The sequence below is a fragment of the Uloborus diversus genome, chromosome 5 (genome assembly GCF_026930045.1).
Source record: "Uloborus diversus isolate 005 chromosome 5, Udiv.v.3.1, whole genome shotgun sequence".
Lineage (NCBI taxonomy): Eukaryota > Metazoa > Arthropoda > Arachnida > Araneae > Uloboridae > Uloborus > Uloborus diversus.
In genome coordinates this window covers 150,961,240-150,986,763 of record NC_072735.1, presented here as the reverse complement: position 1 = coordinate 150,986,763, position 25,524 = coordinate 150,961,240, and the positions used below count along the sequence as shown (strand labels likewise).

Sequence of the window (25,524 nt, the reverse complement as noted above, 5' to 3'; positions counted from 1 at the left end):
AGATAAAGATGAATCAGCATGCAACAAAAAACTCATCGCAATGTCTCTTAATGCTTCACTTAAAAATAAAAAAAAAATGAAATTCTCAATAACTGTTTAAAAAACAGACCGACGCATTTTAATATTCCAAGCACAATAACAACTCTCACTCTTGCCAAAACATGTTGACAAAAGATTGTAATCTATGCAGACGATAAATTAAGAACTTATGCAAATGAATAATTCTGTTTAATTATTATTTTTTTAACCAATATTATTTCGTTAATAACAGACGATATTTTTCACAACATTCAAGCCATTTGTTATTAAGTGGACGCGTTTCCCTGGATCAAACAAAGGTGGGACTTACGCTGTTATAGCACCGGTTAAATTGTAAAGGAACTTTTTAAAACAATTTCGTTGTTATGGCTCAATGCGGTATAAGATTATACATACAATGCAGTAATAAACTGAAAATCGCCATTTTTGGACTTACGTTAGTCTGTTTCTGAGGTACAAATTTTAACCATATACTAGTACCATATGTGATCTATTCTAGTCAGGAAAAAGTCATCTCTGAAGATCAAAGCACACGATAATACAAACATTTTTTTTTAAAAATGATACTCGTATTGTAATATTTTTTCTAAGTCAAAATTAATTTTTGTTATTATAAAATGATAAAGTTCTTATTATATTAACATTTGAAATATTAATTTAGACCTACTAATATTCTTTGCACTATTTATTTATTTAATATTAAGCTGATTTTTGTTTCGAATATTTAGCATTTAGTCATCTGCTTGCGGGACAAAGTGGATGGGGCAAAGTGAAATAGATCATTCCATTTACTAATTTAAACATTCGTTAATTTTTTTACGTAGTCATGTATTAATTAATTTATTCACATTCCATCATTTGATAATTCACTTATTTGTTCATTCATTCAATTATTTTCTTATTCATTCACAATTTTCTTATTTTATTCTCTCATTTTTTTTTCTCATATATTGGTTAATTGTTTTATTCATTTATTCGTTTTGCTTCATTGTCTATTTATTTCTTCCTTCATTCTTTTATTTACTCATTCATTTAATCAAAAATATTTTTGATTGTCAAATTGAAACGATTACATTCAATTAATATTCTATTTTACGCTTTACGCCATGTGAAAAAAAAAGTGAAAAATGCGCCATGTGAAAAAAAAAGTGAAAAAAATGTTCACTTTTTTGAAGGTAAAATTTTTATGCCAAATCTTAAAAATGATGTTTCAATGCCAGTTTTATCATAGAATACATTGTTCTTTTTTTTGCGTACCTTAAGTCTTAATAAAAATTTCCATTTTGTTCATTTTGAAAAAAGTAGGTTTTCTTATATTTCACTTCACCCCACATTCCCCTACTACTCGTGCGTGTGCTATACACATATACTGTATGCACCATTTTTTTTTTTTTTAATTCTTAAGTATTCTAGCAGCTTTAAATGCGTCCACATTTTTTCAAGCAATTCAAATTGAGAAAACACCTAAACAAAATTGATATTTCTCGGGAAATGGGAGTGGTGCATAAAATACGTCATAGCGAATACTTAAAACTGATGTTTCTCATGTCGTTCAAGTAATGTAACTTTTAAGTTTTTCTATCTAAATATGTTGTGCCGTTTATGAATGTGTTTCTTCATTACAGGGTGTGAGGGGGTGGAGATAGTCTCAAGGGCCTCATGGGGTGCTCGTGTCCCCAAAAGTACAGAGAAAATGACGGTGCCGGTTCCACACCTCTTCATCCACCACACAGCAATGAATGAATGCCAGGACTTCCAATCATGTGCTCGCATGATGCGAGCCATACAGAATTTCCATATGGACGACAGAGGTATCAGCCTGGCGTATATTGTATCATTGCTACTATTAGCTATAATCAGTGCAATTAAATTGAAAAACCATACCACTAAATGACGAAGAGCATGGCTTTTTTTAGATAAAGGTTCGGTACTGAAATTAAATGAACAACATTGTAGGGTAAGGTGACCAGTCACAGACAAGGGTCCAGTCCACCGTGTTGCTTTTTTCGGATGACACTTCATACAAAAGCTCACACTTCTTTGTATTGAAAAAGTTGTTCCTTGTAACACCAAAACATGTGTCTGCAGTAATTTGCAATTTTTGTGCATCAAAACGTTGGTATATCATTCATTTAATAGACAGTCATAAGTTTGGATTTAAATAATAATTTTAGGCGGGTTAAACTGATGTTGCTGTGACCCATGAATGCGGTACAACCATCTAGTATTATCAGAGTGGATTTTATGATCCAGTTGCTATTTACAAGGCAGTGGTGAAAGGTTATGGACAGCCACCACGAGGTCAGCTAGTGTTTCATGTTCATTTGAATTTAATGACTTTTGTTCTAAAAGTAAAGAACTATTGCAAATTTTGAAGAGAAAAAGGGAATTATGTCCATCACTCGTCCTTTCCTCATAATGTCTGTTGCTGAGTGTCATCAGATTTTTCGTTGTCTGTTACTGGGGGTTAGGGATTGTAATACCGGAAGAAAAATACAATACCGGTATTCGGTATTTTTTTAACGTGATACCGGAATAATGGTATTGATACCAGTATTGGAAATTTCCCCAAAAAACATTTTAAAACATTGTGTTTCGTTGCCATATTTTATTATTTTGTTCAAAACGAGCATTATTTTCTTATTGTGAATAAATATAAAATAAAGGAGCAAATATCATAATAAAAATCAATAATAGCAAGAAACGCAATGGATCTATTTAATTGTCACTAAGCCTGGAACTCATTTTAGTGAACTAATTTTCCGCAGTTGAAAATATTCCTTCTGAAGTCATGCAGGCCGGTGGTACTGTTAATAATGGTGTGCGATACACCTCCAACAGTTGCCTGAAAGGTCTTCATCTTCAAATAATTCGGTCTTTAGCGAGTTGGTTTTCGTCAAAATCATTTTTGTGTGTGTTTGGATGCCTCACTTGCCAAATCGATTAACTCCATAAAACAAAAAGTAGAGAAAAGTTATGAAGTAGATGGTGTTGACCATAGGAGTGAATAGAAATTCGTGTTACATTTTCTGCCATCACATGGTCAGAAATGTACTGAACCAAAACTTTAATATCAATTCACATGCTAAGCATTGATTAGGCACTATTAAAGTAGAAAATGATGATTTTTTTAAGTGGAGTTAGTCAATGTGGCAACTGAGGCATCCATTTACAGCTAATTGTAACTATTCTTCGAGCGACAGTTACTTTCCAGTATTAACATCATGTTCAGCGATTTCCTTTTGGTCAGAATACTGTTTGACCACGGATTATATGGAATTGGCAAACATCCAGTTAAGGCGACTCCATCTGAATGAGGGGGAAAATAAAAATTTTATGCGCGTATTCCGCTCATTTGAATGAGACTCTGCTTAATTTAAAGGCTAACATACATCTGCAAAATCTGACATCCCTGAAAACTAATAGATGCTTCCATTTCCGCGTGTAAACCGGATGTTTGCCTTTCCATACATTCCGTGGTTAGACAGTAGGTTTGTGTTTACTTTTTATTAAGTCTTTTATTTGAAATTAACAATGAAGTTGATCTTGTTAGTTTCTTTTTATTTTTTTTTTATTTTTTTTAATTTTCTTTGTATTTTCAAAATTTCTTACATTTATGTAAATATCTGAAAATATTTTCCAACTGATCATGCCTTATTTCTTTGCAAATGTTTAAGGCATTATAAATATCATCTCACTTAGTGTAAAACTGCATAGAGAGACAGAACAACATGCTAATACCGGTGACAGCAAATTACTGTTTTAATGCTAACAAGAAAACGTTTCTCTCAAAACTCAGTACAGTTGAGAAAAATATTAAAAAATATATATCATAACGAATTGCTGCAATATGGTTGGAATAAATTGTTCATAGCACAACACTTAAATTCCAACCCTTCATTGCACCCAAAATTAATTTTCACAAAAGGGCAAGTCTAGGAAATTTAGAAAATAAAAACGTCGTTCACATAAACTAACGGAAGTATGACTCGTAAACACCATCTATTAATCAAAATATCATTTTGTAATCTTTCCGCTACTTTTATAAGTTAATGTTCTATAAATTCGTGCTTTTGAAGCCTCATTTTTATTTCAATAGATTGATTTTCGTACTGTCTCATCGAAAAAGGAATTTTTATTAAAAATAACAGTAGGATAGCTAATTAGTTAAATTGAAAACTACTTAATTAAAAACTATTCATTATTTTTAGCTAATGCCGTAATTACCGGTATTCTACAACAACAAACATCGGTATTAAGAAATTGCGAAATAGCTCCAAATACCGGTATTGCAATCACTACTGGGGAGGGGGGGGGGCTTACCTTTTTTCGAAACTGAGCAAATAAAAATAGAATTAACTAATTCAGAGGATCCAGAAGGAGCCAAACGTTAGATAAGATGTAGTTGCATGAGAGAAAAATAGTTTAAAAAGGATAAATAAATTAAAAGGCACAAAAATATAGTTAACTTTTGAGCGATGTCTTGAGCATGTCTGTAACTGGTGCCGTTACACAATACGGAACTTCATAATTTGTATTTTGTAACATTTAAAAATTAACCCTCAAAATTATGCCTCTCAATTATTCTTTGACAATTTTTGTAAAATTTTCATTGGTGACACTTCCTTAAGTATTATTTCAGAAAAACCATAAAAACCATCTGTGCTTTGTTTTCTTGAAGTTACATACAGCGGAGTACTGACACAACCAAAATTTTATCATCGATTTGTTTATTTTCTTTTATTAGCAGATAAACTTGACACTGTGCTGATTAACGGCTTTCAGGCTTTAGCAGTAACATATCTTTATAACTCGGGGAGCTCCGTTCGCCAATCCCACCAGTAGAAGGAGACAGTTTCTAAGTCAGTGTCCCATTCATAGAAGGTCCAGACCAGGGAAAGCCCATAAATCTGCAAGTGCCATTCTAATATATTTTCATCAAAAAAGAAAAATCTTGTTTGAATGAAAATATTATTTCAAGTAGATTAAAAAGTACATAGTTCAAGTTCAATTACGATTGTAAAGGGTTAAAGAAACTAAATACATCAATCGAAATGTCAAAGCAGCCTTATTTTGAAATATTTGCTTGTTAGTGTTATTACAAATTTACTATTCTGTTACATTCTTCAAGCAGGCCCGTCATTTAGGCGATCGGAGAGGGGGGGGGGAGACAACTGACCCCCTTGTATTGAACCCAAACTCTTTGCCCCCCCCCCTCCATGGGAAGTTTTGAAATGACGGGCCTGTCTTTAAGCATCATAGAGGATAATGTAACTAAGTGGACAATAACCCTAAAGGCAGCATTAGAGCTTCAAAATAATTGTTCTAAACAATAATAAAGAATTACCAACCCTCTTTATTTATTCATAATGTACTAGTGGTACCCGCACGACTTTGCCCGTAGTTCAAAAATTAAAAGGTCATTCGGTTCGCCTGTATATTTACAAATAATGGATGACGAATTTTTTCGCCAACTGGCTATCCCGTTCTCCCATTCCACGTCATGATAAGTTCGGAATTTACTCGTCCATCTTATAATTTTGCTCCGGAAAAATGTTCTTAAAATTGAAATAAAAAAAGAATAAAATCAAATTTTCGAAAAATCGCTTCGAGGTGCATACCCCCATGCTACAAATTAACTTTGTGCCAAATTTCATGAAGATCGGCCGAACGGTCTAGGCGCCATGCGCGTCACAGACATCCAGACAAAGAGACTTTCCGCTTTATTATTAGTGAAGATATACATTAATATCACTCTCACACACACGTCACCCTTGGACTCTTTACAAAGTGTTGTCATAGCCAGAGGGCGGTCATAAACGGAATAGTTTATACGCCTTGTCATTCTTGAGGTGACATGCATGGGCTATATCACACAGGTATATTTATCGCCTTTTAGAAATTCTTACAGTAAACTTTTCCAGATGCTTTCACTATTGCACTGAAATTATTTTAATTGTAAAGAAGAATTCGATCTTGTCGAAGCAGCCCAAAATGTCATGGTAAACGGAGTTTCACGATGAACACTGTCGTGATATCCGGAGCAACTTTCATCAAGGCTATATGCTATAAGTTCGGAACTATGAAAAAGTGACTTGACAGCGTCGCAATAACGAGGTTTGACTGTTATTTATGTTGGAAAAAATTGCGTGGATGCATATGCATTGTTGGATATACCTATAAGCTAAACAGGCTACAACTTAGGGCCCTGCTTTTTTGGGGTTTTCTAATTCCCGGAAAATTGAGTCCCTAAAAAATAAAACGTACTTTAAAACTAGTATGTTGTGGCTATCACGAAACTTTCTTCTATATTTTTCTTTTTTTTTCTGATCCCTCCCCATGCTTGACGAGGAAGCAATATTCCCAACAAAAACGAAATTACACATGCAAAAACTTGACGACCATCCCAATGTCTGAATTATTGCAAAAGCAAAGCAAAGAGCGAAAATTGAAAGTTATTTTAAAAGCCTTGCTTGAATTAATTAAAAATATTTTATTTATTAACAAACATAAGATGGCAACAGTTAAAAATTTTAAATCATCTTCTTTATCTTCCTTACTAATAATAAAGCAGAAAGTCTCTCTGTCCGGAGGATGTCTGGATGTCTGTAGGATGTTTGTAGGATATCTGTAGGATGTCTGTGACGCGCATAGCGCCTAAACCGTTCGGCCGATTTTCATGAAATTTGGCACAAAGTTAGTATGTAACATGGGGGTGTGCACCTCGAAGCGATTTTTCGAAAATTCGATGTGGTTCTTTTTTTATTCCAATTTTAAGAAAAAAACTATCATAAATTACGAAATCATCATAACGTGGAACCGTAACATGGGCACAAGCCCATTGGCGAGATACGAAATTATCATAACGTGGAACTGTAACGACGGTACAAGCCAATTGGCGAGAAAATTCACCTTACATTATTTGTAAATATACAGGCGAACAAAAGACCTTTAATTTTTCTATTACGGGCGAAGCCGTGCGGGTGCCACTAGTTGAGATAATATTTCCGATCATTTCCATACAATTAAAATCACGAGAAATACGCAGACAACAATCTATTACGATTTATCTTTCTTATTGTTGCATTAATAAACCTATTTTTATTCGCTAAAAAATAATGATAATAAAAATAAATCAGCACCTCTTCGCGCGATTGGCGCCAAAATTGAACCAAAGCCTGTTTACATATGGATTCACACATATTCCAAATTTCAACCAGAACGTAGGATTACTTCTTGAGATAGGGCACTCACAATGGAAAAAAAGAACAGGCAATTGCGCTGACCCCTTTTTAGCTGTTGACACCGAAATAAAATCAGCTCTTATACCCACTAAGGGCTACTTGCCGATAATTTTTTCTTTCATTCCGTTCATTATTTCTTGAGATACAGCAGTCACAATTGACGACAAAAAACGTTCTATAGCTCAACCCCCGTTTGAGTTATTGACACCAAAATTGAATCAGCACCTGTTCCTGTTACTGGCAACATATGGACCAAATTTTGTTTGATTCCGCCAGTTACTTCCTGAGGAATAGCAATCACGCGTAACTCAAAAAACGTCCCATTGCTCCACCCCCCCTTGGAGGAATTCGCGCTAAAAACCAATGGGCACAAGTTCACATAGGGGCACATATGTGCACCAAGTTTCGTTCGATTTCATGCGGTAGTTTTTGCTGTAGAGCGGCCACAAAAAACTGATCACACACAGACGTGACACACATACACACAGACAGACATTTTCCAAAAATAGTCGAAATGGACTCAGCACACCTCAAAACGTTCGAATCTGTCGAAATTCGAAAATTTGCACGAATCCAATACTTTCTTCTATATATTAGATATAGAAGAAAGTAAAAATAAATTTCATTTTCAAGTGCTTGTAAACTTTGAAAATTTGGGAAAATGTAGCTACAAACCTTGAATTTTAAAATTTTTAACGAATGCTAGGGTTCGTGGGGGGGGGGAGGCCGAAATGTACCAAATTTAACTAATTGCTACATATAGCATCAAAAATGCAAAAATCATGACTCACGTTTCTTTAACATGAGACTTGTAATAAACTTTCTTTAACATGAGATATTTTTTGTAACTCATACAAAACGAAACGTTTTGAAATGTTCTGACTTTTCATCTTACTTTTCCTCAGGTTGGGATGACATCGGTTACAACTACCTGATTGGAGGAGATGGTCGAGTATACGAAGGTCGTGGTTGGACTCGAGTTGGTGCCCATACCTACGGATTTAACAGAGTCGGAATAGCCTTTTCCCTTATGGGAAATTTTGTGAACAAACTGCCATCCCAAACGATGCTGAATGCGACAAGGAATATGATACAGTGTGCTATAAGAGGGGTGAGTGCCATTTTGCATGAAATTATTTGGGTTTTTTCAAATTTCTCAATTTATTAGTGATTTGAAGATACTGAATTATACATACATAATCATAGCTGCCAACTTATACGATTTAGCTGTACATTGTAAGATTTTCAGAAGTTTTGTACGGTCTTATGGCAGATTTGTACGATTTTTTGGTTTAGTTTTACGATAAATTGCGAACAGTTGAAATTTTCTTTTACTTCCCACACTTTTGAAAGCTGCAAAGTCAGCAACTTTTCAAAGTTTAAGTTCAAAGAAATAAAATTTTATTTATTTACTTATGTTTAAATTTATGCTGTTTCTTCTTCTTTTTTACTTATAAAAACACATATCAAAAGTCAAGGTAAGGATTTGAAAATATTATAATACTTTAAATTTTAATACTTTGCTTTATGATGGTCAAAAAAGGGTAGAAATATAGCAACCTCGCACATTGTAAGATTTTTTAAGCTGGCACGTTGGCAGCTATGCATAATAGACTCTTGGTCTTCGTTTTGACGAATTGATTAGGATCAGCCTAGATGAGCTGAAAAACGGTTGAAGGTGGTCATTTTTGTATTTGTATTTAAATGTGCTCTTTTTTTTCTCTCAAAGCATTTGCTAACATAGTTTTTCTTTTGTTTTTAAAGAATAAAGTGCACAATATCAATTAAAACATATTTCTTTCATGACAATCAAATTTAATGAGTCAGTGTCATTAATTTATATTAATAGTTTACTAAATGAGTAATAACGCATGCATTCATTCAACTGAATGGGAAATCAATATGCTATTATTTTCATTAATTCAGATTTATAGTTTAGTAAACAAACAAAGTAAACTCCCGATTATCCGCGAGTCATTTAACTATCAGGGACACATATTTTCGCAGTAGAAAGCAAATAGCAATGGCTGTTTTTTTGAGCAATCAAGATTGCGTATTGTTATCACTTGATAGTTTTGAATTCCTATGATTTTATTTTCCTCCCGCCTCCCTCTGCAGCACCACCGTCGGCCGGCCGCCTCACGATGCTGCTCCTCTAGCGAAAACAGTTTCCAGGTTGCGTCACTTACTTGCCTACACTTACACATACACCTACACACAAACACATACACACACGCATACATACACACACCTACACATACACACAACTACCCACACATAGACATACCCCACTCACACAAACACACATACCCTCCACAAACAAACATGTGTGGGAGCACACACACACAAACACACGCTTACATACACACACTCGTGATTGCGAAAAACATAATTTGAATTCAAGATGTCAAAGTTCAATTTTTTTTCTTTTGTCTGTCGAAAAATTGTTGTTGTTTTTGTTTTATTTATTATTGTGCTTTCTTCGTCGTACATACACTTCAACTGTTCTTTATTGATGCTAAGTTCTGTTGTGCAAAAATGCAAAACATTTTTACTGTACCGTATATATTTGAAGTGTTTAAAGGAAGCATTATGCATCAAGGGCTAAGTTTTTGAGGATGGAGAATTATTTTCGTCTTTTTGCGGTTTATTCGCGATTTTTAATATCCACTGCACTTGTGCCACCCAATTCCCCGGTTAATCGGGAGTTTAATGTAGTAATTTAACCAAAGTATTTTTTTATTCCCCTAAATATTAATCATGTTTTTCAGAACAATTATTTAATGTGAAATTGCAAACATTGTTCAGTAATCGTTTTTTTTCCCATTTTTCTTAGGGTTATGTAACAGGTGATTACAAGTTGCATGGTCATCGCGATGCCGGTTGCACAGAGTGTCCTGGACAAACTTTATACAATCACATTCGCAACTGGGATCGCTTTGAAGCTGGACCTTTACCAGGCTACTCTTGTAGAAGCAAAAATACGTAAATGTGAAGCTCTGAGAAAATTGTGTAACTTAATAAAACACAAGATGAAAAAAATGGTCATGTGACTTATTTTGTTGAACAGCACAAAATTAAATCATTACATGGTAATGCTACATATCACCTCAGGATTGGTAGCATTCGTACTTGGACGAAGGACGAATCCACTTCAAAAACGGTTGAAAAAGGGGGACTCAATTGTTACTATAATTAAGCGTAAGCTAAACGAGTTTTTTTTTTTTTAACAAAAAGTCGTCAGTGTCAATCAAATTTATATCTTATACTCACAATAAAATATAAATTTGAACTGAAAGCTCTCTTCTAATTCCTGTAAGCGTTGTATGGAAGTCTTGAGTTGCTGATCGCGTTTACTGTCCGCCGTCTTTCCTATGAATTTAATGTTTCTGATTCTTCAACCGAGTGCCAAATATGTTGAGGCACATTACACAAAATTCAACAACAAATTTCCCGTCATGTCAATTCAGACATAAGAGGAATTCTTACCTGCATAGTTTCGCAAATTTTTGTGACGTACATTGAAATTCAGATGAAAATAAGTTAAACATCTTTTTGTCACCCCTTTCCCCCCTCAAAAAAAAAAAAAAAATCATGGCCCGAGATACAGCCCGACAATTCGTCAAAGATGGCAACCTGGGCGCCGTTGCTCACTTGCGGCTTTTGATAAAAATTTTCCACTGCTTTATCTTCGAACTTACTGCACACTTCGTACTTAACTGCTTTAACTCGCACATTACTTTGTTGCGTTTTTTTTTTAATTTTAAAATATAATAATCATTTCTTTGAAACTATATGCGCCATTTGAAAAGATGAAATCAATTTTCTTTAAAAAAAATTAATCAACTGTCTTGAAAATAAAGAAATTAATCAATTTTTGAAGTTTTTTTAAATGGAAAATTTCAAAAACTTTCCAGTTTTTACTGTTGATCAGTCCCAATGAGGACTATGTTCCCTTAAAAAGAAAAACTTTCACTTATGTTTAACAGGTTTTTGGAAGCATTTGAAAAAAATAAGGGCTTTTCTCAAACTATGTATGTCAATGTAAATGCAGACTGGGAAATTCACTTATTTAGTAGCAAGTGCCCAGTAGACACATTTAATTTACTATTATTTAGTAGCAAGAGCCCAGTAGACACATTTAATTTACTACATTTTCCATAGTTTCATTTTTAATTTCTTCAACTAGGAATTTCATTTTTAATGAAAACAAGAACGCAGTATTTAGCCGATTTGTTGCTGGCTGACAATTTAATACCCATACTATTCTCCGCACACAAAAGCGTAGTGCGAAAAGTAACTTGGTCTTGGCCAAAAGTTTGTCTCATTGCTTTCACAAAAATAAAAATTCTTAATAAAGTGGAAACTAAAAATGAAAATGAGTGTATATACAGTGGCTCCTAAAAGTTGTTCGTACACCTACGACTTTCAATGAAATAGGAGTCGATCCATTAGTTAGAATTAATATTTCGGAATAGGTATTTAATTGTAAGATCTATGGTCATTTTTCTACAAAACTACATGAAATATTTAAAAAAAATAAAACCTATTTTTTTAAAAATCAAAAACCAAAAAGTGCTGGAAATTTTGTCTCACAAAAAGTCTTCGTACACTTTAAAAAATGTCTATATTATTGAATGATCTAACTTTTTATAAAGTTATTATTTAGTAGAATATCATACAGTATCAACACCTTTTAAACGTCTGGGAATAGATTTCATTCTTTTTTCTTTTTTTTGCGTAATTTCTGAGTAAGTGCTCAACTACACTTCGAGTCTTACTGTTTCTAGCTCTATTTTCGTTTCAAAGCCGTATTTTCGTAATCTAGCCTCCAGATATCTCTAAATATGTTACATTAAGTTTAAATCTGGAGATTGAAGGGATATTTTCTAAACTTTAGGACAATTTTCGAGGCACTAGACGCAAATGTTGAAAACCGTGTGCTTCTTATCGTTTATCTTGATAAAAAACAAAGTTGTTTCCGATAACCAAATTTTCGGCTAAGAGTTTAAAATTGGTTTCTAAAATATTTAAATGAACAGCATTATTCATTATTTTATAAAAAAAAATTCCAAACTATCAAGTCCTGATGCTGATATGCACCCTCACACTAGAACACCTTCATAGTCCTGATTAACTGGTCAAACTCAGTTCTTAAGGTTAAATTCCTAATATTTTCTTCTATTCACAATTATACAACAATTTAACCAAAAATGTTAAGTTTTTCTTCATTAAGTAAGACGTAATGCCAAAACATTTTGAGCTTATTTATCATTGATTTTGCGACGAAAAACGTTAAGCTTTCCGTTTTTCGCACGACCAAGAAAATTTCTGCGGGAAGAGGTTCCATTTAATCTAGCTAATCAGAGAATTTGGCGAACAATTTTAGGTGAAAATTAAATGTAAAAAGTTTCATTTAACTCTGCAGAAACCTTTACAGCACTCAAATGTGTATTTTTCATAATTTTTTTAACTGTAAATCTCCGATCACGCTTTGTCAACTTTACCGGTTGACCTTTTCTTACCCTGTTTTCGAACCAGTTCTTATATTTGAAGCATTTTATCAAGCACTTTACTATAGAATGAAATAAATTAACTAATTTAGAGACATTTCAAACCAATTTACCGCTACTGCGAGGAAAAAAATCAAATTTCGAATGGTGTTTGTGGTTTTTTTACGAATACCAGTCATTTTAAAGTAATAAGCACAATATTAGGGAATAAATTAACAAAAAACTAAAGCCAAATGACTTTTAAGGGTCCACACAATGCAAAAAATATAAAAAAACAAAAAGGATAATTTTAATTATGAATTTATTCGAAAATATTTGAGTGCACGATGACTTTTGTGGCGTATTATTTCTCTGTCTCTTCGTTTTTTGACCCATTTCAAAAAGAAAATCCGTCAATATTTCGAAAAAACTACAGGGTTTTATTTAGAATGATGTGAAAAAATATTGGACTTCATATTCGAATTCAGTTTCGCGTTATTTTGGTTTTACTAAAAAATTTCAAAGTGTACGAAGACTTTTGGAAGCCACTGTAACTAAATTAAAAGTGCCTTCTAGCCACTTGGAACAAAATATCTTGAATTTTTAAGCCTTACGATATTTAACAAGTTGGCAAGAAGAATCACGTAGTGTAGCCATCGTGAAACTTTTTTCTGACTTTCATATGAATGTTCTATCTTTTAAAATTATCAAATGGCGCCATTCTTGACTTCGTCACCATGAGGTCCCGCCTATCTGTTTTTATTGAAGAGTTGCTCTTGAGATGTATAACAGTCAGGCTAGAGAAATTTTCGATTGCACCACCCAGTGGTTTGGAGCGATTGGCCCCAGAAATAAATCGGTATAGTTCCATTTAAAGTTCACTCGCTTTTTTTCTTTTTTTTTTGAGATGGAAGAAAGGTATGATGACGTGTGTTCATTCTGCAGGGGGGTGGGGGATGCAATTGAAACTTCAATAGGTGGCATCCCTCGGGAAACGATCCGTAGCAAAATACAAATCAGCATCTGTTTCTTCTGATGTCCACTCCTGCTGTCTGTTGGAATCCTTGAAATATTGTCTTGACATTGAGTAGGGTTCTATATGCGAACCCGTCATTTCGAGAGAGGTCAATTGCCCTCCCCCTCTCGGCTTTGAGAAATTAATGTATGTATGTAAAATGTAAGTGGGCTTGTTTTCGGAATAATTTACATGAGTATTTAGCCTTTTCCCCCTCTGGAAAATTTTTAAACGACGGATCTGGTTTTACGGTCTTTGATAACATTATAGATTTTTTTAAGCGCTATTGAAAGCTAAATTTGAAGAACACAAAATATTTACTGTATCTTTTGGGGGGGGGGATAAGGGCCAATAAACATTGGCTGACTCCCAAGAGGGCGTCAGCGATACAAACGATAAAAAAAAAAAAATAATAAATAAATAAAAACGAAGGCGCACCGAGGGCGTTCGAGGGCGCACAAGTGGAAGGACACTCGGCCCGCGGGCCAGTCCACCTGCCCCTGATGGTAAGTAATATTATTGGAATGTCGTGCTGTTGCTACCATATGAAACGCTTCTTATAGATAACATATATATTCTGTTTCAAATTGATAAATCGTAGAAAGAAAACTATTTCGCAACACGTGGCCTTTACCATTTGCACCCAGGCAGTTTTTTGCTGTGTGAACATTTTAACTCCTTTCTTTTTCTTTCTTTTTTTTACGTTAAAAAACGTTTTGATTGCCGCCTCTCCACCAGTAGACATGGAAACTGTCTCCAAAAATTAAACTGCAGTTTTCCCCATTTTGGTTCACCTTCAAATCAATTTTTGCGTAAGCTATAACGCTAAAAACTAGAGCCGCTAAATAAATGATAGAAATAAGTTGTTTTCTCAAAACGAGTTTTGGTCTTTCAAACTGCTTAAATAACGTCAAAGCATTATTTAACTGGATGTCACCACAAATTAAGGGATCAAATTTGACAATCTCGGAAATTTTAAAATTTTAACAAATTTTATTTAAAGACAGTGTGTGTATATAAAAGAGAAAACTAAAAATCAAGATTGTTTTCAGTTTAAAAAGGGGATCTTTCAAATTGGTGGGAAGAATTGTCGCCAAGATTTTAGACTAACTTGTTAACACTTAAAAACCTTTTCAAAATGCATTGCACCTCTCTGAGGATAAAAGTGCTTCTAGAATCTTGCAAAATAATGTATAAAACGTATTCTTATGTGTTTCACTGATATAACTTAAAAATACTAACTTGAAATAGTATAAACTTAATCGAAACACGGCTCGAAAAAGAAAAAGTGCAAGAAATTAAGGAAAGTAATATTAAGAATACTGCGTACTTGTGAAATGTTACAGCTAATCTTTTTACATATTTTTTTGCACAGCAATAGTGAACCATTTTTCTTGCACTTTAGTGTTTTGAATAAGAATACTTTGGAATGGGGTGCCCCATCCGATACTTGTGTCAAACAAAACAAAAGCAAAGATTTTTTAAAATATTTTTTTAATGTTATGGAAAACTTAACTTTTTTTTTCTTTTCCCTCCATTTAATTTTAAGTGATATTTTCTAGCAACGATCTTGTCAAAACCAGTCTATTCAAATCAGGGGGAAATCAAATATTTGATGAGCGTGTTCCGTTCATTTCAGTGTGACTGCTTAATTCGGAACTCCAGCGCTCGAATACGCTACCTTGCGGTGATTTACAAAACTGCCGATGGAACTAAAACATTGCCACGTTTTAGTTCCATGTGTGTCTGTTGACGTAAACACAGGCAGTTTGTTCTGAGTATTTATTAACGCAATCGATGTGTCTTAGTTTGCTTTCAGCTACAGAAATTAATTCGTCCCCTAAGAGTATTCTCGAGCTTCTCAAAATAATGTTAGTTTTCCTTATTTCTTTCAAAAAAGAAATAAATGGTGGACGCGTAAACAAGAAAACTCTGGATTAACAAAATTGGATAACGTTATACCAGGTAAAATTTTTTATTGTATGAATTTGTAAGAATATGAGTTTTTTTTAATCTTAAATTAATTTAACTAATCATATTTTACAGCAGCATTTAGTTGGAATGGACAGTATGCAAAATATTTTCTTGGATTTATTATCGTAGAACAAAATGAAAAATGTTTAACCTAGAAAGAATTTACTTTATTCCTTTTATTCTCAGCTGAAAGGTTTCGCCAAATTTGTTTAGGGTTATAATTTTGGTATTGTGCGAGCAAAGTAGCCTTGGCGAGATTTCGCGTTTTTAGTTAAACCATTTTTAATTTTTATCATGAGTGGAATAAAATGGTAGTAAGATTACAGAATTCGATAAGTGAAAAGAAATAATGGTCAATCAACTGAAAAGAAAACTACCACCATATATCCGTGAGAATTTTGTTGATGATTTGCATAACATGACACAATTAAATCGTAACTCAGAAATTAGAAAAATCGAAACAGAAAATTTTTAAATGAACCGATTCGGGAATTCGAGAGAAATAAATCAGCTACAAATGGAAAAAAAATAAGCGCTAGCCAAGCAAGGCAAAGAAGTATCATCTTCTTTCGATAATAATTTGTAATGTCATATTGAATTTTCTAGCATTAATTGTTGTTCTTGTCAGGCTACAATTATTATTTAGTTTTATCAAGAATTGATAAATATCGAATTCAACATCAGCTATTTCCATAAATAGCTGCTTAGAACTACGAACTACGTAGTTTGCATTAATCTTTGTCGTTTAGTAATGCTTCTTGAATTCTCATTTCTTTCTACGTGGGCCAGAATATCCACAAGACTTTGAAAATTAATTTTAAAAGAATAAAGCGAAAAAATCATACATACGAACAAAAATCACAACACTTTTAGCATTTTTTTCGTTACCATGTGCGTTTGTTTTAGTTTTCAATTCCGCCATTAGACAGTGACTTCAGTGCCCCCTACAGTTCGTTGGAGTTGCGAATAGAGTCCCTACATTTTCATATAGGGACTCTACTTTCCTGATTCTTCAAAGAATATTAATTTCTCACTCCAGTGACAATATTACGTAAACGCCACATTCTTTAATTATGTAATCTGGCAACAAAACAACTTTACCTAAGCGCTCACTATTTAAAATTATTTAAAAAGAATTTTTAAGAATTCTATTCTATACTTTTCTTAATTCAAGGTTGATTCAATGACATCTTATCTCAAAAGAGCTTTTGAAAGACAACTGTAGCCTGTTCTCCGATCTACATATTACAAGATTCCATATCTTATCTCTGCGATCGAACGTCAAACAACGTGCTTCAAGCACTTGCTATCTCCTTTGGATCGTACTTTTAATAAGCGGCACGGCTGAATTAGCTTCTGATTCTGCACAAGTGATTCATTATTCCTCATTATACTTTTAATGCGAAAAGTTTGAAATGGCTTCTTCGGATCATATTGGTAATTCTAAAATTCATATATTTTTGTTTAAAAGAAAAGGGGGGTGGGGTGGGGGATTTAAATTTTTGTTTTAAATAAAATGTTATAGTTGTGTTTCTACAATCCAAGGGTGAAAGTTTTCCTTCTTTTGACGGATTTCCGTCTGTAAAAATAAAAATTAATCAGTGAGTTGGGTAAATAGAGGAAGTAGAGTATTTTGTTTTTTATTTAATTTATTTTAAGATCATATTTAAATAAGAGAAATTGCTACTCGTTATCAAATGATGAGAAGTAAGGGGAGGTGGGGCACGTTGGTCCATTTTTTTCCTTTTCATTTTTTATCTTGTCAAAAAATTTACGAAGCAGTTTGATTTTCTACAGTAAGTTTCACTAAACACTTCTCAGCACCTCAGATTTTTTTGGAACCGTTGAATTGATAAGTTTTTTTTATACTAATTTTTTAATGGAACCTAGTAATGTGTGCCAATGTGCCCCATGGGTGAGGTACGTTGGTCCGCCTGGTGGATCACGTTGGACCGCATAATTTAAACATTTGTTATTATTTTAGTGATAAATGCTATCAAACATTGTTTCTACCTTATTATCTTTTGTGTAGAGTGCAAAATATAAAGTTTAACACTCTGTCGGGCGCAATATGTTGTAGAACATGATCGGGCGCATTGAGCCTGGGAAGCACACTTTGATCTACTGATCTTTTCTACACATGTTCACATTTTCTTACGAAAAAATTGTCAACTAGAAACACCAAAGAATAGAAATAAAAGTTTTCCATGATTTTCGAATGTAACATAAGTTTATTTGAGAAAATGAATATACATTGATTGAAGCTATTGAGGTGGCGTGGCTAACTAAAGAATTCGAGCTGTGCCTAATAGATCAGTTTCGCCCGACGGAGTGTTAAAGATAAATATAACATATTAAATTGATTTTAATTGATAATCATCTTTTATTTAAAATGGCATTAAGCATTCACCATTATTATTTTTTTTAAATCAAAAGAAAAATCAATTATTGAATATTCACAAGACAATTAATGCAGTTTGAAGTTAACTAAAGATGTGTTTAATGATATCTGGGACTATGCTACTTCCAGAGCTTTGGTTAGCACTTTTATTGGACTGGGTTTTCGAAGGATAAGTCATATGTTACTTTTATGCAAAGTTACACCAATATTTGCTAGGGGGGGGGGGAGCTCTTTTTTTTTCTTCATTGCATTCCATGAAACAACTCCAAAAAATCCTGTTATATTAATACCATATATTTCAAAGAAAAAGTACAACAAAATTGACAGCTTTAAGTTAGCATATCTTTGTGTCCTAAAATCAAATATAAAAAATGAAATTAGATAATCATAAGTAGAAGTATACTTTTTTATTTCTAAATCAATTAATTGTTTTATTTTGTTTCTATGTAGAACGCTTGTTGAGTAAAAAAGAATATGTTTAATACAGGAACTTTATTATCTAGAATATTTTACTCTTAGAAATTAATTGTGTGCAAAAATTTAGAAGTGTATTTGGAAACACAAACAGTAAAAAAGTGTAGACATGAAATGTATCTTTTGGTAAAATTAATTTAGTATAATTTTTGTTAAATAATTATAAAATAAATATTTGCTTTCCCCCCCTCCTAAGATTTTATTATTGTTTCGAAGCATGTGTAACATGAAATGAACTGAATGTATGATAAACAAACGCTTAGAATATTGTTATAATTATTGTGATTTAAGAGAATTTTTTTTTTTTTAAAGTATGGAGTAGATTGGTACGGTCCAACGTGCCTTGCAAAGAGTGGACCAACATACCCTACCTTCCTGGTCTGAAAAAGTGATGTCATAATTTTTTTCTTTTTGAAAAAAAATGCCAGTTATTGTGAACTAAAAGAACTTACTTTAAGAAAGGAGTTCAATTTTTCCCCCTGCAATCTTGATGAAAACCGTTAGAAAAAATAAAGTTACAGTTTCTCGAAAATTACTCCGAACTACTGAAATAATACTTTCTGGAATAAAATTTTTTCAATATAACTGCATCATGTCATTTCATTATAGGATTTGTAGGACCCTCGGTGCTATTTGTTGGTCATAAAATAAAAAATATTGTTAGTATTAAAATAATTGAGAACAGTCCAACATGCCCCACGGTCCAACGTACCCCACCTCCACCTAAGTTATTCTTAAACTTAAAAGGAAATCTCTTGTATATTTATTTCTATATGTGTTGGCTGGTTTGTCTGTTTTTGAATTCTTTTCATAGTAAATAAATTATTTTTGAAGTATTAAGTGCTGTATTCAATTTTTTTTAACCTATATTTAAAAAAATAATGCATTTTAGATGCACTCACTTTCTATTCCAAAACTTTCTGTCTTGAGAATTTTTGTAATTTTCTCCCTACTAACTTATCAGGGGTACCCACCTGGGGCGGGGGACTCGTGGCACAGACTGTACCATTGAATTTTTTTTTTTTTTGGGGGGGGGGGTTTCAAAGGGTATTTTTTACTTTTTTTTTGGGGCGGCCCTTGCTCTTAGGTGGGGGGGGGATGCACCCATGAACTTATGATGCCATGTTTTCCTCTGTCAAACTTGTAATGGGCAGTTCTCAAAAGGTGGGAACAAAAAAGTTAACTTCGAGCAATTTCAAAAATTTTCGAATTTGACATCAATTTTGATTTTATTCTATAGTATGCATACCTAGAACACAATATATGAACATGAAAAGACAGCAGGTATTTGTAAAAATTGTTAATTAGCAAATTAAATCAGCAATCTGTAGGTAACAGATTTTGGACATTGTTTTCCTGTAGGTAACGGATTTCGGACATCATCATAACGTAAGTTTCACCATTTTTGACAATTGTTAATCTGATTTTTAAGTTTTCCAATGAAAATTTTATTTACTACTTTTTAAATTTTGCAATTTAATAATAAAGAGGATATTAATGAAATACTTGAATGGCTATACATGCTGCTCCTTACATATAATAAAGTTTTGGAATGATTTTGAAGAAATTGATGCAAAGTTTAAAAAAAGCTTCAAATTAAAAATAATACAATTGTAAAAAGTGACATCAGTTTTAATAATGAATATTTTTTCTAATGTCATAAGAATTAAAATGATGTCTAAAAAAATTATTGAAGAAAGAAATTCGTATTTCTATTTGGAGATCGTTAAATTATGTTTCCAAAAGAAAGAAGAGAAAAAGAATTCTAAAATAATAAAAGCGGGAAAAAAAAAAAAAATGCTAGCGCAGGTGATAAAGTCGCCAAAACTGGTACAGCTGACGATAAACTACATTTGTCAAATTGGAATTCCCCTCTGGTAACCTTTAGCTTATCGTATACTGTGTTGTCGCCAACGGAGGTTTGCTTGGCGATTTTAGCGCAAAATGGCTTTTGGTTCGATCATAAGCAGCCATGTTTCTACTGTAATTTATGTATTGTTCAATGTGTAACATATTAATTATGCAGAATACCGATGGATTAAAGAAGATAACATTATAATAACGTTTTTTATTGAGGTTAGAAGACAGTAGATCATCAAAAATTATGAATAAATGGACAGAATTATCGGCGTCAAGATCGTAACGCCATTTGGACATCTCACATGTACGTTTAAAAAAAATTATTTTTCTTCTAAGATACTGCATAAAAGCTTATGAAAACACTTTTAAACAATTAAAAATTGATTCCGAGGCTCGATAAACACCTTTAAAATGAAAACATCATATACTTAGTTCTCAAAAAATAGCATTGTAAAGATCGTAAATTTTGGACATGCATCAAATTTCAAACTTACTATTTTCTAAAATCGTTTACAAAGTGAATAATCTGTCTTTACTTTTGTTATTTGTGTAAAATATTAACAAAAAATTATTCAGTGTAAGATTCATACCTTTAAATTTTTTTTGAAACGTATGGAAATAATTTTAAAAAATTTTTCTTTAATGGTACATTTGCTCAGTTAACGTTTTGGTATGTCCAAAATTGCGCCTTTTAGCAAAGAAAATATTTTTTTAAGGGCATTTAAAGAGCATTTTTTCCATAATTTATGTCAGTTCTTGTCTCTATACAGCATTATAATTTACCTCAAAAATTTTAGAGTTAATTAAAACGAAAGTTATTTGGTGTTGAAGCTTCAAAGTTGAGGTCTGTGTTTGCTCCCACCTTTTGAGAACTGCCCTAATATCTTCTCTAAGATGTGTTTGGTTAATTTTTTCTTTTTTATTTTTAGTTATCCTTCCAGTTGCCAATTTCTGCAAGGATAGTTTTCCCTAAACCAGGGCTTCTCAAACTGGTCTGTGGACCCCTTGGGGGTCGCCCACAAACTTCCAGGAAAAATGTTTTGAACACGTTAAATGATATTTAAATGCTTTTAAATTTGAAAACTAGGATTTTCCCCTTCGAAATTTTGAGCTTCGAGTTGGAAGCAATGGAATTTTTTGAACACTACTTCATGACATCTTAAAATGCAATGCCGTAATATCCTGCAGCAGCCATTCTGCGAATTCCCAGTACACATTGGAAACACGTTTGGAACACTTTAATTCAGAAAAAGTGTACCAGTTGTCTGAATGTGCACTAAAATGTATGCCGCATTCGCTCAGTTAAAAAGAAAGTGTTCTGTCATTTGCTTCAAATATATTTCGAATGTGTCCTGCTCGGAATATTTGTTGAACTTAAGATTCAGAACATTTGAGAGCAGATTGGGATCATATTTGGGAACATTTGAGAAATCATTGCTTTCTTTCATACAAATATAATTTCAATATCTTTCTTTAATTACCAGCCTCTAGAATCTCAATATGATATACTGCTAGAAATTTTGTTGCAATAAATCGCTGTTGGTTGGTGTCGAGAATGCCTGCAAAAAGAATAGCCTTCGTTGGTTGAAGACCGTTCATTGTCTACAGCAACTGGCATCTGCCTCACATTATTGCTTTAAAATAAATAGCAAAAACTACTGATGTAATTGAAGGGGTCGTCTATAAGTGCTGTAAAAAGTGTTGCAAATCAGTGTTCTCAGAAATGTTTTGAAAGCTGTTCCAAAACGTGTGTTTCAAAGCATTCAAAAAGTGTTCAAAACTTACTCAGAAATGGTTCTAAGATTTCTCTGCAGAACTATATGCCAAATCTGTCGAGATTCTGAACCGGATATTCGACTCCCACAGTCACAAATAAAACCTAGTGAAATTGAGCCAGCTAAACCAACCTCACTCTTACCATTAATTCAATGTTCAATTTTGAATAGTCATTGATTTGTTACCAATTGATTTATGTCTAATCAATTTGATTTCGTACTTCAGAGTTCATAAATAAAGTCAAGACTTGTAAGCTACCTACCAAGGAGCCATCCACAAAATGATGTCCCACTTTGAGGGGGGCGAGGGGTTTTGGAAATTGTTTTGGTTAGTGACAAGAGAAAGGAGGTGACAACGAGGAGAGATATATCAGATATCTTTTTAAAACAATATGCTCATGAAAAAGAACATGATATGTAGCATGCAAGGGGGGGGGGGCGTAAAATGAAGCGTGACACTTTTTGACAAAAAGGTGAGGAGGTCAAAAATTGTTTGAAAAAATGACATTTAAAATCAGCCCCTCAAGAACTTTTTTAAATTGGGATCTGCCCTAAAAATTGGTCTACTAAAGGGGTCCGCTTGTTATAAAGTTTGGGAAGCCCTGCCCTAGACTAAATGGGGGCGCATTGAGAAAAAAAAAAGAGTGCAGGGTGCATTGAACGTAAGGGCGAGGGTACGAGTCTTTGTGCAGGATCAAGGGGTGGCAAGCCGGGGTCCTTGCCCCGGATGGCAACTTCTCAAAGGCAGCAAATTCAACCTTTTTTTTTTTCCAATGAAACCCAATATAAAATTTTGAAAAAAGTTGGATGGGGGTGGCGGTTTTAAGATTTGCCTCTGCTAAAAAAAAAGCGTAAAATCGGGCCCTGCCTTCTAAAAATGCTGGCGGGAAACACACTTAAGGATATAATAATCTTTAAGTAAAAAGATATTTTTTAGAAAAATATTATTGTCTAAGACTCTTAATTCTTAAATTGTTTCTATTTTTTTCAGCTATTTTGAGTGTGTCGGATAAAACAGGCTTAGTAAGCTTTGCAACAAAATTGTCCTCTGTTGGTTTAAAATTGGTTGCTTCTGGTGGAACTGCAAAGGCCTTGCGAGATGCTGGTTTACAAATAAGGTATGATTTTCTTTCTATTTTTGTGGTTGTGTTTAGTGATGTGGATCGGGTAAATACCCAGTGGGTAGGTAAATATTTTTTGGGTATTTACCCGGGTATTTACCCAAGGCCTGGGTAAATACCCAAAAACTGGGTATTTTACAAAAAAATGCTAAAAGTGAATCAGAATTTTTTTTTTTAAATCTAAATATGAAATAATTGGTAAAACTGATACATACACAGTTTATAATATTTTTTATCGAAAGACTTAATGAAATTATGAAAGAAACATATCACAAACCAAAGAATCTTTCTTTTCAATGCCATAATTGAAGAAGATGTTTTTTTTTTTTTTTTTTTGTAACCAGTTAAGCTTTTTACTTTTTGTAGAATTGCTTTTTATATGTGAAATCTATCAACATTGATTAGGCATATCCAACACATTTAATGTGAATATCATATTAGATTGCTGAGTTGTTTCACACAATAATTCTTTAAATATGTGATCAAAATACAAATTTTAGGGAAAAATTTATTGTTTCGTATATATAGTTGGTTATACAAGGTGTTTCGTTTTAACCTGCAAGACCTTTATTTTTACAACCGTTAGTCCTAGATGCTTACTTCCAATTGCAAAAATATTCAGATGCAGAGTAAAGATATTGGAAGTTTGAAGCAAAAATAAAAATGAGTCAAAAACTACAAAATTTAACTTTTTATACGGCTCTAGGTCCCCTAACTTATATTTAGAGAAATGATCTGAATTTAAAACTTACTGACACAAAAAAACTTGACATTTGTGCAATGAAAACTCAAGGAGATATTCCATTTGAAAGTTTTAAGGGACCATGCAGAAGATGAGATTAGAACTTATTACCCTTTCAGAATAATGACAGGTTGGCAAAGTAAAAAACACAAGGTATTACATTTTTCATTTCTACTCAAAAATTCATGCAAATGTTATGCCGTGATACGCAAAACACGCTGCAAAACCTTGAACAATTTGAAAAATCACTCTGCACACATATAATTTTATATAAACACTCATTAACTGCTATATTTTCCCCCAAAAGATGTTACTGACGGTGAGTGTAAAATGGTGTAAGTTACAAAACGCTGCGTTTCATATCTCAGTGAATATTGTTCGTACTAATGTCAAACTTTTTTTGTAATTGTTTTTCAGTGGAGATTATTTCCCTAAATATCAATAAGTCAAAGGATCTGGGGCCCGTGTAAAAAGTTAAAATTTGTATTTTTTTACTCATTTTTATTTTTACTTCAAATTTTCAATATCTTAAGTCTGCATCTGATTTTGAACATTTTTGCAATTGTAAGTATGCATCTAGGACTAACCGTTGCAAAAATAGAGGTCTTGAAGGTTAAAACAAAACACTCTGTATATATACATAGTAGAATACATACAGAAAAGTATTTTAGTTGAATATAAATTTTTGAAATAAATACCCGGGTAAATACCCATTTTGGGTATTTACCCAGGTATATACCCTGGGTATTTACCCCTAAAAATAAATACCCGGGTATTTTACATCACTAGTTGTGTTTCACTTTATTTTCTCTCTCAATCGTGTAAAAGAGCTTAATTCTTCATAAATAATACTGCAGCAAAACTTTTGCTCAGAATGTTTGCATATCATCACCAGGGCTGCCGAGAGCCAAGACTGGGGTCATACGCTTCTTTAAAACTCTTCCAGCATTCTTTCATTTTGGAAATTTTTTTGAAGGGCCCTTCGACCTCCTTCATTTTGGTTTTAACCATAAGGGTTATGAGAGACTCACTAAAAGAGAACGTTGTTTGAAACCAATTTACATTATATTTGCATAATTTGTATAGTAAAAAATCAAATATTTGAGGGGATGGCATCTCCCTGCATTCCCTCACATCTACTGCACGGAGAACTTATGTTTTATGTATATCTATGTTACCTCTGGTCCCAAGCGGTATGTCATAGTAGTCTCTACTGTACTTACATTTAAACAATTTTTTATCTTGTGAGGTTTCTTTTTTTAAATACTAAATGATTTTTATCAATTTTCTAATTTATATTTCATTGGTTTTGGTTAGTTTAGTGTGAATATTTGCTCTCAAGATATCTCCATTGTTTTTGAATGATATTTTTGCAATTTTTATTGCT

The 25,524-nt window shown here is 33.0% G+C and overlaps 2 protein-coding genes across 2 annotated transcripts in view; both read left to right on the top strand.

Moving 5' to 3' along the window:
* LOC129223193 (uncharacterized) overlaps positions 1–10,280 on the top strand; it is a 53,396-nt gene extending 43,116 nt beyond the window's left edge. The window contains exons 8-10 of the mRNA XM_054857760.1: positions 1,665–1,850; positions 8,189–8,394; positions 10,120–10,280. Coding sequence (XP_054713735.1) covers positions 1,665–1,850; positions 8,189–8,394; positions 10,120–10,272 — 545 coding nt within the window. The 3' untranslated portion in view covers positions 10,273–10,280. The remainder of the gene's footprint in view (positions 1–1,664; positions 1,851–8,188; positions 8,395–10,119) is intronic.
* Positions 10,281–16,862: 6,582 nt separating this feature from the next.
* Positions 16,863–25,524, top strand: part of LOC129222853 (bifunctional purine biosynthesis protein ATIC-like) — a 40,146-nt gene continuing 31,484 nt past the window's right edge. The window contains exons 1-2 of the mRNA XM_054857406.1: positions 16,863–17,201; positions 23,266–23,392. Of these exons, the coding sequence (XP_054713381.1) occupies positions 17,180–17,201; positions 23,266–23,392 (149 nt within the window). The 5' untranslated portion in view covers positions 16,863–17,179. The remainder of the gene's footprint in view (positions 17,202–23,265; positions 23,393–25,524) is intronic.